Source organism: Hemitrygon akajei, chromosome 10, assembly GCF_048418815.1.
Source record: "Hemitrygon akajei chromosome 10, sHemAka1.3, whole genome shotgun sequence".
In the NCBI taxonomy this organism is placed as follows: domain Eukaryota; kingdom Metazoa; phylum Chordata; class Chondrichthyes; order Myliobatiformes; family Dasyatidae; genus Hemitrygon; species Hemitrygon akajei.
In genome coordinates this window covers 178,171,725-178,189,199 of record NC_133133.1, presented here as the reverse complement: position 1 = coordinate 178,189,199, position 17,475 = coordinate 178,171,725, and the positions used below count along the sequence as shown (strand labels likewise).

The 17,475-nt window shown below is 45.4% G+C and overlaps 1 protein-coding gene across 1 annotated transcript in view; it reads left to right on the top strand.

Annotated features, from left to right (window-relative positions):
• Nucleotides 1-417: 417 nt before the first annotated feature.
• The window catches only part of pwp1 (PWP1 homolog, endonuclein), a 43,162-nt gene continuing 26,104 nt past the window's right edge, over nucleotides 418-17,475 (top strand). Inside the window, exons 1-6 of the mRNA XM_073059848.1 lie at nucleotides 418-531; nucleotides 1,023-1,081; nucleotides 1,214-1,365; nucleotides 13,051-13,136; nucleotides 13,340-13,436; nucleotides 15,128-15,238. Coding sequence (XP_072915949.1) covers nucleotides 466-531; nucleotides 1,023-1,081; nucleotides 1,214-1,365; nucleotides 13,051-13,136; nucleotides 13,340-13,436; nucleotides 15,128-15,238 — 571 coding nt within the window. The 5' untranslated portion in view covers nucleotides 418-465. The remainder of the gene's footprint in view (nucleotides 532-1,022; nucleotides 1,082-1,213; nucleotides 1,366-13,050; nucleotides 13,137-13,339; nucleotides 13,437-15,127; nucleotides 15,239-17,475) is intronic.

Genomic DNA, 17,475 nt, shown 5'->3' with positions numbered 1-17,475 from the left:
AACGAAACAGCGTTCCTCTGGGGCCAAGATACAGAACATAACATTGTGATAGCAGAATACAGTTACAAAATAATATAACAAATAATAATATAGGTCAAATTCCGAAGTGTCATGGTCTATAGATTGTGATAGTAACTCTGATGCCTGCAATCGTGAGCTGGACTCCGACCCCGGGGAGGAGACGCTCACCGCCCACCCGGCTTTTTATCCCGGTCTCTGATTTCCCGACCGTATCGCGGGGGCCGCAGTCTCCGGGACCCGGGACCCGGGACCCCACTCCCGTACCCTCATCCCGCTCCCCACCTTCCTCTTCCCTCTCCGCTCCTGTCCTCACCTCCTCCTTACCACCAGGTGGCGCCGGAGGGGGGCAAATCCCGACGATACTGGCCACGGGCGCTGGGCGGCGCCAGACGGGAAGTGGTGTTCAACGACGTCTCATCACTTCCGCTTTGTTGCTGTGTTGCGATGAGCAGTTCCCACACGTGTGTCGGCTGGGTCCCGCAAGGAGCGCCCCGAGAAACTCCGGAGAAGGTGGGAGGGTGAAGGGGAGATGGAGGGCATGGTCAGAGGGGTGGGGGAAGCGTTCCATGAGGTGGTGGGGTGCTCCCATTCACTATGACCAGGGTGTGGGCTGGTCTAGGTGGATCGGATTAAACTAGCAGATCCCTCACTTGGCACCAGTTCCCTCGACTTTAGACCCACAGCTTCTGGAGCCTCTGCTGCTTCAGGTCTCCTTGTGCAGGGTGTACAGCACCCTGCGTATGTTTGGAACTGGGACATCTAGTGAGGGTCTAGGGACAGTTCCTGACGTTTGGCTGTGTACATGTATACAGTTTGAACGACAATAAACCTGAACTGAGCTGTTGTGCAAATGTTGGAACTGTAATTCAAGCTTCAAAACACTTGTGGCCTGCAGGGTCTGTGGAACATGTCCCTGATCACGCCAGGGGCCATAGACTGCGCCCTTGGGTACTGTCAGGGGCTTTCACCCTGATGGTGACTCTGTGCATTTTCTTTCCTAGGTGACCTTGACTAAACAGGAGCTGGAACAGTTAATCGACAATGCAAAAGAAGAATTTGAGTGAGTGTCACCTCCCTCTTGTGCCACTGGTCAAATGGGAAGATTCTCTGGGCTTGCTGGAAGAGTTTTGGCATGGAGCTCTTGATAAATGGTGTATGTTCAGAGTGTTTCCTGACTGGCGTTTATTTCTAGGGACCAGGAGCAGGAAGATGAACAGACAGCAGAGGGGACAGAGGTTCACACTGCCTCTGATGATGCTGAAACTCCGAAGGGCGAAGATGAGGAGGAGCAGGACAATGACAGTCTGGCAGAGTACGATCTGGACGGGTACGATGACGAGGAAGGTGAGACACATAACCGTCTATGTGGCATTGAACCATGAATCAGGAGATTATGATGCATGGGATACTCAGTAACTTGGCCATTTGGATTTAGAGCTGGCTCACATATAGAAGACAAGGTAATGGTCGATGGGTCTGTGAGGTCATAGAGTCATAGAAAAATACAGCACAGAGACTGGCCCTTCAGCCCATCTAGTTTCTGCCAATCCATTTAAACTGCCTAATCCATTGACCTGCACCAAGACCACGACCCCCTGTACCTCTACCATCCATGTACCTGTTCAAACTTCCCTTGAGCATTGAAATTGAGCTTGCATGCACTACTTGCACTCACAACCTTCTAAGTGAAGAAGTTTCCCCTCATGTTCCCATTAAACGTTTCACCTTTCACCCTTAACCTATGACTGCTGATTCTAGTCCCACCCAAACTATCAAATCTCTATCAAATCTCTATCAAATCTTCAATCTTCTATGTTCCAAGGAATAAAGTTCCAATTTATTCAATCTTTTTTCTATAATTTAGGTCCTCCAGACCCAGCAACATCTTTGTAAATTTTCTCTGTATTCTTTCAACCTTGTTCACATCTTTCCTGTAGGTAGGTGAACTAAACTGCACACAGTACTCCAAATTAGACCTCACCAACGTCTTGTACAACTTCAACTTAGCATCCCATCTCCTGTACTCAGTGCTTTGATTTATGAAAGTCAGTGTGCCAAAAGTTTTCTTAATGACCCTATCTACCTGTGACATCATTTTCAATGGATTATGGACCTGTTTTCCCAGATCCCTTTGTTCTACCACACGCCTCAGTGGTCAGTTGTTCACTGTGTAGGTCCAAGGCCATTATTCCCTAAAAGTGGCTGCACAGGTTGCTAGGTTGGTTAATAAAGCATATGCATTTATTGCATTTATTGGTCGAGGTATTGAATTTAAAAGTCTGGATATTAAAGGGTGTGGAGTCATTGGAGAGGGTGCAGAAGAGGTTTAACAGGGTGATACCTGGATTAGAGGGCATGTGCTACAACGAGAAGTTGGACAAACTTGAGTTGTTCCTTTCTGGAATGGTACCAGTTTAAATTTATAAAATGTATGATGGCACTGTGGATAACTTAGAAGGTTGCCTTAAGATACAGTGGGATATAGACCAGCTGCAGGTATGCGCAGAGAAATGGCAGGTGGAGTTTAATCCTTGCCAATTGTGCTGCATGTTGAGAGATCAGATATATATGCAGGGTATGTATTAAATGAGCAGACCTATGATAGAGTTAATGTACGTTGGGTAATGTTGCGATGTAATAATGCAATTCCAAATGTAATCTTGGGGGTCCAAGATCTTGCTGCCTGAAAGTGACTGCACTAGTCACCCGGGACCCCACTCCCGTACCCTCATCCCGGGTGACTGGTCAATAGGGTGGTAAAGAAGGCATGTTCTTGCTGCCTGAAAGTGACTGCACTGGTCACCCGGGACCCCACTCCCGTACCCTCATCCCGGGTGACTGGTGCAGGGTGGTAAAGAAGGCATGTGGCATGCTTTTCTTTATTAGTCAAGCACAGAGTTCGAGTCAGCAAGTAATGTTGCAATTTCATAAAACTCTGGATTGGCCTCATCTGGAGTGTTTTGCATTCAGTTCTAGTCGCCCCATTATAGGAAGGATATGGAGGCTTTGGGGAGGGTGCTGAAGAGGTTCACCAGGATGTTGCCTAGATTAGAGATCATGTGCTGTAAGGAGATGTTGGACAAACTTGGGTTGTTTTGTCTGGAATGCCGGAGGCTGGTGGAAGTTTATAAAATTATGAGAAGTGTTGATAGAATAAGACCATAAGACATGGGAGCAGAATTAGGCCATTTGGCCCATAGAGTGCTGATCTTTTTATCTTCTGCTCAGCCTCACTCCCCGGCCTTCTCCCTGTAACCTTTGATGCTGTCCAATCAAGTTCTGCCTGAACTATACCCAATAACCTGGCCTCCACAGCTGCCTGTGGTAACAAGTTCTACCAGTTCACCACTCTCTGAGTAAAGACATTTCTCCACATCTGTTTTAAATGGACACCCCTCTATCCTGAGGCTGTGCCCTCTTGTCCTAAACTCTCCCACCATGGGAAACATATTTTCCACATCTACTCTTTCGAGGCCTTTCAACTTTTGAAAGGTTTCAATGAGATCCTCCCTCATCCTTCTAAATCCCAGCCAGTACAGACCCAGAGCAATCAAATATTCCATGTATGATAACACTTTCATTCCCAGAATCATCCTTGTGAACCCCATCTGAACCTTCTCCAATTGCAGTACATCTTTTCTTAGATGAGGAGCCCAAAACTGTTCACAATACTCAAGGTGAGGCCTCACCAGTGTCTTATAAAGCCTCAGCATCACATCCCTGCTCTTGTATTCTAGACCTTTTGAAATAAATGCTAACATTGCATTTGCCTTCCTCACCTCCAACTCTACCTGCAAGTTAACCTTTAGAATGTTCTGCACAAGGACTCCCAAGTAATGATGCAGCTGTACAAGACCTTAGTTAGACCCCATTTGGAGAACTGTGTTCAGTTCTGTTCACCTTACTACAGAAAGGACGTGGATACTATAAAGAGAGAGTGCAGAGGAGATTCACAAGGATGTTGCCTGGATTGGGGAGCATGCCTTATGAGAATAGGTTGGGTGAACTTGGCCATTTCTCCTTGAAGCAACGGAGGAAGAGAGGTGACCTGATAGAGGTGTATAAGATGATGAGAGGTATTGATCATGTGGATAGTCAAAGGCTTTTTCCCAGGACTCAAATGGCTAACGCAAAGGGGCATAGTTTTAAGGTGCTTGGAAGAAGGTACAAGTGGGATGTCAGAGGTAGGGTTTTTCACACAGAGAGTGGTGGGTGAGTGGAATGCACTGCCAGCAAAGGTGGTAGAGGCGGATACAATATTGTCTTTTAAGAGACTCTTCGAGCTTAGAAAATAGAGAGCTATGCGGTAGGGAAATCCTAGGCAGTTTCTAGAGTAGGTTACATGGTCGGCACAACATTGTGGGCTGAAGAGCCTGTAATGTGCTGTAGATTTCTATGTTCTATTACCCTTATTACATACCTTTTCCAGCTCCCTTTGCAATCTCAACCCCACATCTTGGCTGCTGTTTGGAGGCCTATATATGATTCCCATAATGGTTTTTTACCCTTGCATTTTTTTAACTCCACCCGCAAAGATGCAACGTTTTCTGACCCTATGTCACCTCTTTCTAAAGATGTAATTTCATCTCTTACCGACAGAGCCACACCACTGCCTGAGCCCTCCTGCCTGTCATAGAACATTACAGCACAGAAACAGGCCTTTTGGCCCTTCTTGGCTGTGCCGAACCTTTTTTCTACCTAGTCCCACCGACCTGCACCTGGGCCATATTCCTCCAAACCCTTCTCATCTATATACCTCTCAAGTTTTTCTTAAATGTCAAAAGTGAGCCCGCATTCACCACTTCATCTGGCAGCTCATTCCACACTCCCACCACTCTCTGCATGAAGAAGCCCCCTCAATGTTCCCTTTAAACTTTTCCCCCTACACCCTTAACCCATGACCTCTGGTTTTTTTTTCCCCTGGCCTCAGTGGAAAAAGCCCTGCTTGCATTCACTCTATCTATACCCATCATAATTTAATACACCTCTATCACATCACCCCTCATTCTCCTACGCTCCAGGGAATAAAGTCCTAACCTATTCAACCTTTCTCTGTAACTCAGTTTCTCAAGTCCCGGCATCATCCTTGTAAACCTTCTCTGTACTCTTTCAACCTTATTAATATCCTTCCTGTAATTAGGTGACCAAAACTGCACACAATACTCCAAATTCGGTCTCACCAATGTCTTATACAACCTCACCATTACATTCCAACTCTTATACTCAATACAAGGGGATTCGATGAGGAAGAGTTTGTTAGGTATGTTCAGGAAGATCCCCTTGCTCTAAAGAGATGCAAGTCAATATTAGGAAAGTTAAAATCACCCATCACGACAACCTTATTATTGCACCATTCCAGAATCTGCCTCCCTATCTGCTCCTCAATGTCTGTTACTATTGGGGTCTATAAAAAAACACCCAGTAGAGTTATCGCCCCCATTCTGTTTCTGACTTCCACCCACCCTGACTTGGTAGACAATCCTTCCATGACTTCCTCCTTTTCTGCAGCCGTGATACTATTCCTGATCAGCAATACCATGCCTCCACCTCTTTTGCCTCCCTCCCTGTCCTTTTTGAAATATCCAAAACCTAGCACACTCAGCAGCCATACTTGCCCCTGAGACATACAAGTCTCTGTAATGACCACAATGTCATAGTTCCACGTACTGATCCACGCTCTAAGTTCATTTGCCTTGTTTATGATACTCTTACATTAAAATAGACACATCTCAAACCATCTGGCTTAGTGCTTCTTTGCTGTATCATCTACCTAGCCTTCCTCATAAACTCCCTACAAGCTGTTTCTACTTATATGCCAACAGCCCCATCCTCTACCACTTCAGTTCCCAACCCTTTGCAAATCTAGTTTAAACCTTCCCCAATAGATTTACCTATGTTTGGACATTGACTGGGTGAGCTTAGATAGTGCTGGCCCTGGAGCTATTCACCTCCGCAGATGGTCCTCCCCGTAACTCGGCGAGAGGTGTTGGCGGCCGGCCAGCGTGAGAACACTACAGAAAATGTGTTTTGTGTTATTTTCTCTCGGGAGTTCGCCTTCGCCTGCAACGTCTGGTGGCAGCCCTTCTCCACCATGCCCAGGCTCAGCAGCCACCGGCCCTGTCACTTCGAGCCGAGGCCCAGGCTATCTCCAGTGTCCCTGCCACAGCCAGCCCAGAGCACGGCACGGCGAAACGCCCCGGTCCAGCTGACCCGGCTGGTAGCACCTGGTAAGAGTCCCTTGCTTGGGGGCAATGGGGGACCCAGCAGGAGACTGGTGGGGAAGGCGGAAGAGCTATGACCTTGGAAGACAGTGGTTGCTTTGCAAGCAGATGATCTACCAAGAAGAGAGGTGGTGTTCTCTTTAAACTCATGGGGCAGAAGGCAAAGGCAAACCACTGCTGTAACCTGCCAAGTACATGGTTTCCTGATATGTCAGTTTCAATAAAGGATCAAAACAACGACGTTAACGGAGCCACAAATAGCAGTAGAGGAGTCAAGTCCGGCAACGGGTGGAATGAGGCTACCAGGGTCGTCATCAAGTGAAAACCTCACATCAGGATAGCTACGTGGAATATTAGATCTCTTCTTATAAGGGGAAAACTAGAAAATGTGGTTATGAAAATGAAAAGACTGAAGATAAACCTACTCGGACTATGTGAAACGAGATGGACAGAGAGGGGATGGCTCAAAAGGGATGATAGATACCAACTGATCTATTCAGGAGGAAGTGAACGTAAGCATGAAGTTGGAATTTTGGTAGACAAGGAAGCAGCGAGAACTATCAAAGGCAGTGTATCCATTAACAAAAGAGTGATGATGATTAAAATCCTGGTTAAGCCATTTGACATTAAGGTCATAGATGTCTATATGCCAACCATGCACTATGACGATGACAAAGTTGATATGGTCTAGGGAGAAGTTGAAAAGCTAATGAAAAAGTCTAAAAACAATGAAGTAACTGTGATTTAAATGCCAAAGTTGGCAGTGCAAGAGAAGTTTTGACTGTAGGACCCTTTGGGCTTGGGGAAAGAAATGACCGCGGAGAAAGACTGGTTGACTTTACAAAAACTAACAAACTAATGATTGCGAATGCCTGGTACAATCTGCCAAAACGGAGACTATACACATGGACTAGTCCTGATGGTTATTAAAAAAACGAATTGACTACAGTTTAGTACCCAATCGGTTCAGGAATGGAGTGAAGCAGGTGAAAACGTACCCTGGTGCTGACTGTTATACAGATCACGATCCTGTGGTATTGGACATGAGTGTTCATTTGAAGAAGCTGAGAAAGACCAGACCATCAAACAATATAGACTTTGATTTGCTCATTACAGATGAGGCAAAAAAGATTGAATATTTGGTGGAAACGGAGAATATATTTTCAATCTTAGATGATGAAGGTAGCAAAATGGCGGTGGAGAACATCTGGGAAGAGTGTAAAACAGCAGTGACAGAAGTTGCGAAAGAGACTTCGGGTTATCGGAAAAGAGCTGAGGAAGTTAACTAAAGAAAGAAGAAAGGTAAATCATCGGGATAATGAACGAAACAAAGCCCTACACCGCTTGATTCAGAGAAAATGCAAGGAAGCGAAAGAGAATTGGATGAATGAACAGTGAGAAGAAATTGAGCAGTATGAACGAAGTTATGATTATAGAGGGCTTCACCAAAAGGTAAAGGATATGACAGAATTAAGGAGGACCGTGCCTGGGTGTATCGAAGACGGTAGTGGTAATCCATGCTATGAAAAAGAAGAGATCATGGACAGATGGGTTGAATACATCTTGGAATTATTTGAAGATAGCAGGACTTAGCAGGATAGCAAGATTTACCAGAATTAAATCAAATGACAAATCAACCTAAAATATTGACGTCAGAGATGGAAAGTGCGATTCGGAGTGTAAAAGTCAGAAAGGTGGCTGGTGAAGATAAGATTTCTACTGAAATTACTTAGTCCGAAGGGAAAAATGAACCTTTTAGAGATATTAAACAACATTTATATGACAGGAAATCTTCAGGAGGACTTTTTCAAATCGGTATTTATCACCTTACCAAAAAAGCCAAGGATGATAAAATGTTATGAACACAGGACGATAAGCATAATGTCTCACTGCGTCAAGCTACTGTTGAAAATAGTGTTCGGCAGAATGAAAGGTACAATCAGCGATGGAATTAGAGAAATGCAGTTTGGTTTTCGTAAAGGCTCAGGAACAAGGGATGGAATATTTGCGATGAGAAACATTATGGAGAGATGCATTGAGGAACAAAAGACATTCTACTTATACTTAATATTGACTGAAAAGGCTTTTGATAAAGTAAGAGGAGAAAGTAATAGAGGTGCTGAACAAGTACAATCTGAGATGGGAGAATGTGCAGATAATAAGTAACTTGTATTGGAATCAGAAAATGGAGGTCAAGGTAGAAAACGAGCTTTCGCCATGGGGATGTTTTAAATGAAGCGTAAGGCAAGGCTGTGTTGATTCGCCAGATTTGTTCAATCTCTACGGAGAATGGATTTTTTGGGAGTGCGACCATCAGGAGACAGGTATTCCAATTGGAGGCCGGAAGGTGGATAATATCAGGTATGCGGACAACACAGCGTTGTTAGCTGACAGCAAAATTGAACTGCAAATTATGCTGAATAAAGTGAATGAGAAAAGCCTTGACTACAGACAAAAGCAACCCTAAGAAAACAAAATTGATGGTGGTAAGCAAAATAAACACTAAAGACTCATTCATAATGGTATCGTTAAAAGTGTATGGACAAGACATTGAACAGGTGCAAAAGTTTGAATATCTTGGCAGTTGTCTGACATGATGGGAGATGTGAAGTTGAGATCAGAAGGAGAATAGATATGGCTAAGACCCAGTTCATCAAGCTAAAAGATGTACTATGCAATCGGAAGGTAGACATCCAAAGTAGAATCCGCTTCCTCGAGTGTTACGTATGGTCAGTGCTGAGGTATGGATCAGAAACATGGACCCTGAAGAAGGATGACATGAAATGAATTAATGCTTTTGAAATGTGGTGCTATCGACAAATGTTGAAGATCAGCTAGGTAGAGAAATTTTCAAACGAGAGGGTTTTGTCTGAAGCTGATAGACCATGGATATTGCTGGAGAAGATCATGAAGTTAAAAGTTGCTTATTGTGGACACGTTAAGCAGAGAGATAACATCTTGTTGGACTTGCTATATGGAAAGGTGGAGGGAAAGAAAGGAAGAGGAAGGCAAAGAACAACATGGCTGGATAACATCATGGATTGGACCAAGCTGGACAAGACTTGTGATGTTGTGGACAAGTGTCGAGACAGAGCGGCGTGGAGGAAAATCGACCCCTAACTGGAAATTCCAGATGCGACCTAACGACGACAATAGCATTGGCAAACCTCCCTCCCAGGATATTGGTTCCCCTCCAGTTCAGGTGCAACCCATCCCACTTGTACAGGTCACTCCTTCCCCAGAAAAGGTTCCAATGATCCAAGAATTTGAAAATTTGAAACCCTGCCCCCCTGCACCATCTCCTCAACCACTTATTTGTCTGCGCTATCTTCCTGTTCTGACTTTCCCTAGCTCGTTGCATTAGGAGTAATCGGAGATTACCAACTTGGATGTCCTCTTCAGCCTCTTTCCTAACTCCACAGGATCTCTATCCCTCTCCTGCCTATGTCTTTGTTACCAATACGTATAACAACCTCTGGCTGCTCACCCTCCCCTTTAAGAATATTCTGCAAATGCTCAGAGACATCCTGGACCCTAGCACTCAGGAGGCAACACGCTATCCTGGCATCTCTTTTGCTGCCACAGAGTCTCAAATCTGTCCCCCTATTGAGTCCCCTGTGACTATCGCTCTGCCTAACCAGAGTGCTGAATCTTTGGAATGCTCTGCCACCGACTGCTGTGGAGGCCAAGTCTGTAGGCATATTTAAGACAGAAGTTGATAGTTTCATGATTGATCAGGGCATCAAAGGATATGGGAAGAAGGCAGGTGTATGGGGTTGACTGGGATCCAGGATCAGCCATGATGGAGCAGAATCGATGGGCTGAATGACATTCTACTGCTATGTCTTATGGTCTTATGGCCTTCTACGAAAATTATTTGGAGTCAGGTGTTCCAATCGATGAGATTGGAGGTGTGGGTTGTAGACACACAAAGTCAGGTTACTGACAGAACCTGCTCTTCTCAAGAAAGATCTGTTTTTGTGCACCATGCCACAATCAAAACAACTTTCAGATGACCTTAGAAGAGTACAGAGAAAATTTATAAGGATGTTGCCAGGACTTGTGGATCTGAGTTATAGGTGTAACTCGCTTTGGCTAGCAGCTTAATATAGGGGATGTTAGCCCCCTGGCCTGGCCAAACTTAAGCAATCTCGTTTTGGTAGATGCTGCGCGATGTGTCCCCATTACAAATCAGTACCACAAAATAACAAACAATACCCAATATGCGATTAAACGATTGAGCTTTATAATTCTTAATTTGACTATATGGTTAGTAAAGAAACAAAAATAGAAAAAGGGCCCATTCTCATGAAACAGTCTATTGCGCAAACGTTGGAGCTCACTGATAGGCTGTTCGTCCACCATCAACCTCCTCCGATCGTCGCTGACCTTCGGACCTTCACTCCAAGTCCACTCCGTCCAGTGGTCTACCAACTCTCTCCACTCGCGTCTTCTCTCCTCATCTCCCCTTGGCAAAAGACCGGGAATTCCTTGCTCCCAGACACACAGGCAAGAACAAGATCCTGCTCATTGGCTAATGTGCCCTGTTACTCTAGTCATAACCCAAACATTGCTACTGCAGCGAAACCATTAACTCAGCAGTGGAACATTACAGAGGGGCCATTCCATTAGGGGCCAGCAATGAAACCTTGCAGTGTGTTATATAGGGAAAGGTTGAATAGGTCAAGGCTTTATTCCCTTGAGCATAGAGGAATGAGGGGAGATTCGATAAAGGTATACAAAATTATAAGTGTATAGATAGGGTAAATACAAGCAGGCTTTTTCCACTGAGCTTGAGTGAAATTAGAACTAGAGGTTATGGTTAAGGGTAAAAGATCAAATGTTTAATGGGAGCATGAATCAGAATCAGGTTTATTATCACCAGCATGTGATGTGAAATTTGTTAACTTAGCAGCAGCAGTTCAATGCAATACATGATCTAGAAGAGAGAAAAAAAATAAAATGAAAACAATAATAAATAATCAAGTAAATCAATTACGATATGTGCAAATTGAATAGATTTTAGAAATGTGCAAAAACAGAAGTACTGTATATTTTAGAAAAGAGTGAGGTAGTGTCCAAAACTTCAGTGTCCACTTAGGAATCGGATGGCAGAGGGGAAGAAGCTGTTCCTGAATCACTGAGTGTATGCCTTCAGGCTTCTGTACCTCCTACCTGATGGTAACAGTTAGAAAAGGGCATGCCCTGAGTGCTGGAGGTCCTTAATACTGGAACCTGCCTTTCTGAGACACCGCTCCCTTTGTAGGCTAGTACCAAGATAGAGCTGACTAGATTTACAACCTTCAGCAGCTTGTTTCTGTCCTGTGCCAGTAGCCCCTTTGTATCAGATGGTGATGCAGCCTGTCAGAATGCTCTCCATGGTACAACAATAGAAGTTTTTGAGTGTATTTGTTTACATGCCAAATCTCTTCAAACTCCTAATAAAGTATAGCCACTGTCTTGCCTGTATAGCTACATCAATATGTTGGGACCAGGTTAGATCCTCGGAGATCTTGACACCCAGGAACTTGAAGCTGCTCAATCTCTCCACTTTTGATCCCCCTATGAGGATTGGTACCTGTACCTTCATTCAGCGGGGAGTAAGAGTGTGGAATGAGCTGCCAATGGAAATGGTGGATGCTGGTTTGATTTTAACATTTAAAGGAAACTTGGATAGGTACATGACTGGTAGGGGTATGGAGGGTTATGGTCTAGGTACAGATCAATGTAACTAGGCAGAATAATAGTTTGGCATGGACTAGATAGGCTGGAGTGCCTGTTCGGGTGCTATAGTGTTCTATTACTCTGACTGTCACTGTACAGACCCCGTGTACAAACTTGGGGGAAACCTGTTTCAGTGGAGAGGTTCAGTTGAATGGGTGTAATAGTGGATGGTGGGAGGTCAGTCACTGTCACTGTACAGACTCCTGGTATAGATATTGGTAAACTGTTTCAGGGGAGAGGTTCAGTTGAATGGGTGTAATAGTGGATGGTGGGAGGTCAGTCACTGTCACTGTACAGACTCCTGGTATAGATATTGGTAAATTGTTTCAGGGGAGAGGTTCAGTTGAATGGGTGTAATAGTGGATGGTGGGAGGTCAGTCACTGTCACTGTACAGACTCCTGGTATAGATATTGGTAAACTGTTTCAGGGGAGAGGTTCAGTTGAATGGGTGTAATAGTGGATGGTGGGAGGTCAGTCACTGTCACTGTACAGACTCCTGGTATAGATATTGGTAAATTGTTTCAGGGGAGAGGTTCAGTTGAATGGGTGTAATAGTGGATGGTGGGAGGTCAGTCACTGTCACTGTACAGACTCCTGGTATAGATATTGGTAAACTGTTTCAGGGGAGAGCTTTTGGCAGCAACAAACTTTTGGAGGAACTCAGTGGGTCAAGCAACATTTGTGAGGGAAGGAATTGTTCAGAGCCTGCATCAGGTGGATGGGCAGTGAGTGATGTTGTCCCATGTGATCCTGATGCAGAGACCTCATTGACCACCTGGAGAGCATGGTTTGACCATAGGGGTGATATAAAACCAGTGGGAAATGGCACATTACCTCACACTAGTTCAGTGCTGTCAAGTCCAAGTGAGAAAGAACCTTCAATGTTCCAGCTGAACTCTGTATTGAGTGACTTTAAATAAATTGTCAGAGTCATCCAGCATTAAAGCAGGCTCATCGTCTCAGATTGTCTGTACCAACCACCGGGAACACTTTGTACAAGCCAAGTGTGGTTGAGTGAAGCTCATTATGTGAATCATCTCTGTGGTTTCTACTCCTTTTGGTAATCTCTCGTGGTCTCTTTAGGTGGAGTAAACCTTGGTGATAATCTGGCGCGTCTCACAGTCTATGCAAGTAACGAAGATGACCCATATGTCACTCTGAAGGACACAGTTAAGTTACAGCTAGTTATTTTACAGGATTATTCTGCTTTGCTTGGTCCGTTGTAACTATTGAATGACCACCGTTTCCAAGAGTGTGTATCATGAATGAATCGGTTTCAATTTAACTGAATTCCTGAGGACCAATGGTCCATTTCAGTCTAACTGTATACCACAGAATCAATGATCTATTTTAATCTAACTGTGTGCCACAGGACCAGTATGAAGAAGATGATTTTAAGATCAAGCCAAGTGATAATCTGATCTTGGCGGGGAAAGTGGAGAAGGACTGCAGCATGCTTGAGATATACGGTAGGATCTCCAGCAAGCTAATACCATGGTCAGTAGTTATACGGTAGGATCTCCAGCAAGCTAATACCATGGTCAGTAGTTATACGGTAGGATCTCCAGCAAGCTAATACCATGGTCAGTAGTTATACGGTAGGGTCTCCAGCAAGCTAATACCATGGTCAGTAGTTATACGGTAGGGTCTCCAGCAAGCTAATACCATGGTCAGTAGTTATACGGTAGGGTCTCCCGCAAGCTAATACCATGGTCAGTAGTTATACGGTAGGGTCTCCAGTGAGCTGGTACCACGGTCAAGAGATATACGGTAGGGTCCCCAGTGAGCTGTGACCATGGTCAGTAGATATACAGTAGGGTCCCCAGTGAGCTAAAACCACGGTCAGTAGATATACGGTAGGGTCCCCAGTGAGGTAGCACCATGGTCAGTAGATATACAGTCAGATCTCCAGTGAGCTAAAACCACGGTCAGTAGATATACAGTAGGGTCCCCAGTGAGGTAGCACCATGGTCAGTAGATATACGGTAGGGTCCCCAGTGAGGTAGCACCATGGTCAGTAGATATACAGTAGGGTCCCCAGTGAGGTAGCACCATGGTCAGTAGATATACAGTCAGATCTCCAGTGAGCTAAAACCACGGTCAGTAGATATACAGTAGGGTCTCCAGTGAGCTGTGACCATGGTCAGTAGATATACGGTAGGGTCTCCAGTGAGCTAAAACCACGGTCAGTAGATGTACGGTAGGGTCCCCAGTGAGGTATGACCATGAGGAACTTTGTAGCTTTAAGTGAAGAGTACACCAGCTTGAGCGTGTGGATGATAACGTAAATAGTGCAAAAGGGTGCCACAGGGTCAGATGGAGCATCAACAGAGATCCTCTCATTAGGGATCACAAATCCCAAGCTCCTGTGCTGGCTGCTCTTAAAATGGTAACGATTAATGTTGGAGGGGAATTTGGAATGGGGAGAGCACACTGAATATAGGAGGGATATAGAACAGCTGAAAAGACAGGCAGAAGAGCAGATTGAGGGGCTGGTGGCTGAGAAATGAAGTCTGCAGTTCTGGTACCTCATTATAAGAAGGATATGGAAGCCTCAGAGAGAGTGCAGAGAGATTTATCAGGTGCTGCGAAGATTAGAGAGCATGTCTGATGAGGCTAGGTGAAGTGATCTAGGGCTTTTCTCTGTTGAGGAGTGACTTGATAGATTGATTGAGTTCCCAGGGCAGAAATGGCTAATAGTAAGAGGGAGATGTCAGAGGCAGGCTTTTTCACACAGTGTGGTGGATGCATGGAACACGCTGCCAGGGGTAGTGGTAGGTGCAGATACATTAGGACATTTAAGAGCAAGAATGTAATGCCGAGACTGCTGTAGTTTAGAAGAATGAGGGGCGATCTCATTGAAACCTATCAAATATTGATAAGCCACAGTAGATTGGATGTGGAGAGAATATTTCCTATAGTGGGGGAGTCTAGAACCAGAGAACACAGCCTCAGAATAGGGGAACATCCATTTAAAACAGAGAAGAGGAGAAATTTCTTTAACCAGAGGGTGGTGATTCTATAGAATTAATTGCCACAGATGGCTATGGAGGCCAAGTCATTGGGTATATGTAAAGTGGAGGTTGATAGTTTCTTGATAAGTAAAGACTTGATGGGCTGAATTCTGCTCCTCTTATGGATGTTGAATGATTTCTCACAGTGTACAATCAGGACGAGCAAAGCCTCTATGTACATCATGACGTCCTGCTTCCTGCCTACCCACTTTGTATTGAGTGGCTCAACTTTGATCCAAGCCCGGAAAAGACAGTGGGTGAGTTGTTTTTCCTCCAGTCTCTGTGTTGGTTTTGTTGTTCGTTATCAACCACTGAACTGTGAATCTGAGGCAGTTGATAGTTCACAGAATTGTACAGACCGAGAACAGGCCCTTTAGTCCACTGTGGGTGTGCTGGCCATCATTCCCACCCACCTTATCTCAGCTTTCCCACACTTAACATATCGTCTGCCATAGCTTGGCAATTTGAGTGCACATCTGGATACTTCTGAAGTGTCCACTAATGGACCATTCAGCCGATAATATCTGTGCTGAGCACTATGTCAAATTAAACTAACTGCTTCTGACTATACGATGCAAATCCCTCTGTTTCTTGCAGATTCACGTGTCTGTCCAAAAGCTTCTTGAATGTCTGCACCATTGCTGTGTTCCTTTGGGTGAAGAAAATGATTTTTGTAATTTTGTGATACAGCATGGAGTAGGCCACCCCAGTAACCCCACAACCCTAATTAACCCTCACCTAATCATAGGTTAATTTACAATGACAGTTTATCCTAACCAGTGTGTTTTTGGACTGTGGGATGAAACAGGAGCACCCAGGGAAGCCCACATCCTCCACAGGGAGAATGTGCAGAGACGTCTTGTAGAACAGTGCTGGAATTTACTCCAGAACGCCCCAAGCTGTAGTAGTGTCACGGTAGCTGCTATACTACCGCAGCGCCCACATTTCACTCTTGTATTCATTCTAAATATCCTAACCTATTCTGTCTGAGGAATATATCTCACTCTCTTCCAATAACTTCCCTTATCTTAATTGCTGGAGTTTAGAGGGGGGGACCTCATTGAAATCTATCGAATATTGAAAGACCCACATAGAGTGGACATGGAAAGGATGTTTCCTGTAGTGGGGGAGTTTAGGACCAGAAGACACACCCTCAGAACAGAAGGACATCCCTTTTAAACAGAGATGAGGAGGGATTTATTTAACCAGCAGGAGATGAATCTGTGGAATTAATTGCACAGGCTGCTGTGGAGTCCAAGTCACTGGGGTATTTAAAGAGCAGGTTGATAGGTTACTGATTAGTAAGAATGGGGAGAAGGCAGGAGAATATGGTTGAGAGGGATAATAAGTCAGCCATGATGGAATGGCAGGGAGGACTCAGTGTCTGTTGTCCAGTTCCACAGATCTCCTTCCTATTGAAACTCATCATCTCCAAGCACTACCTGTTTCTGTGCCCACAGTGCAATGTTCTAGAATGTTCTGCTTCCGTACCTAACTTACTACCTCAAATCCATGACCTTTTTATACCAGTTGATCCTGGGAATGGGATCTCAATTCCACATGCCAGCCATCATTACGTGTTGATGAGGTTTCCTGATGTATCTGCATTAGACCCAGTGATCACTCAAGCAGATTCTTTGTTCTCCCCCTCTGATGGTTTGATGGACCTATGTTTCACGACTGTGATGGTGGCACCACACTCGCTGACAGCACGCTCCCTGGCGACGTGCTCTCCTTCTGACGGCACGCTCCCTGGCGACGTGCTCTCCTTCTGACGGCACGCTCACTGACCATGTGCTCTCCATCTGACAGCACACTCCCTGACCATGTGCTGTCCATCTGACAGCACGCTCCCTGACCATGTGCTGTCCATCTGACAGCACGCTCCCTGGCAACGTGCTCTCCTTCTGACGGCACACTCCCTGACCATGTGCTCTCCATCTGACAGCACACTCCCTGACCATGTGCTCTCCATCTGACAGCACACTCCCTGACCATGTGCTCTCCATCTGACAGCACACTCCCTGACCATGTGCTCTCCATCTGACAGCACACTCCCTGGCAACGTGCTCTCCATCTGACAGCACACTCCCTGACCATGTGCTCTCCATCTGACAGCACACTCCCTGACCATGTGCTCTCCATCTGACAGCACACTCCCTGACCATGTGCTCTCCATCTGACAGCACGCTCCCTGACCATGTGCTCTCCATCTGACAGCACGCTCCCTGACCATGTGCTCTCCATCTGACAGCACACTCCTTGGCCATGTGCTCTCCATCTGACGGCACGCTTCCTGGCGACGTGCTCTCCTTCTGACAGCACGTTCCCTGACCATGTGCTCTCCATCTGACGGCACGCTCCTTGGCCATGTGCTCTCCTTCTGACGGCACGCTCCCTGGCGACGTGCTCTCCTTCTGACGGCACGCTCCCTGGCGACGTGCTCTCCTTCTGACGGCACGCTCCCTGGCGACGTGCTCTCCATCTGACGTGC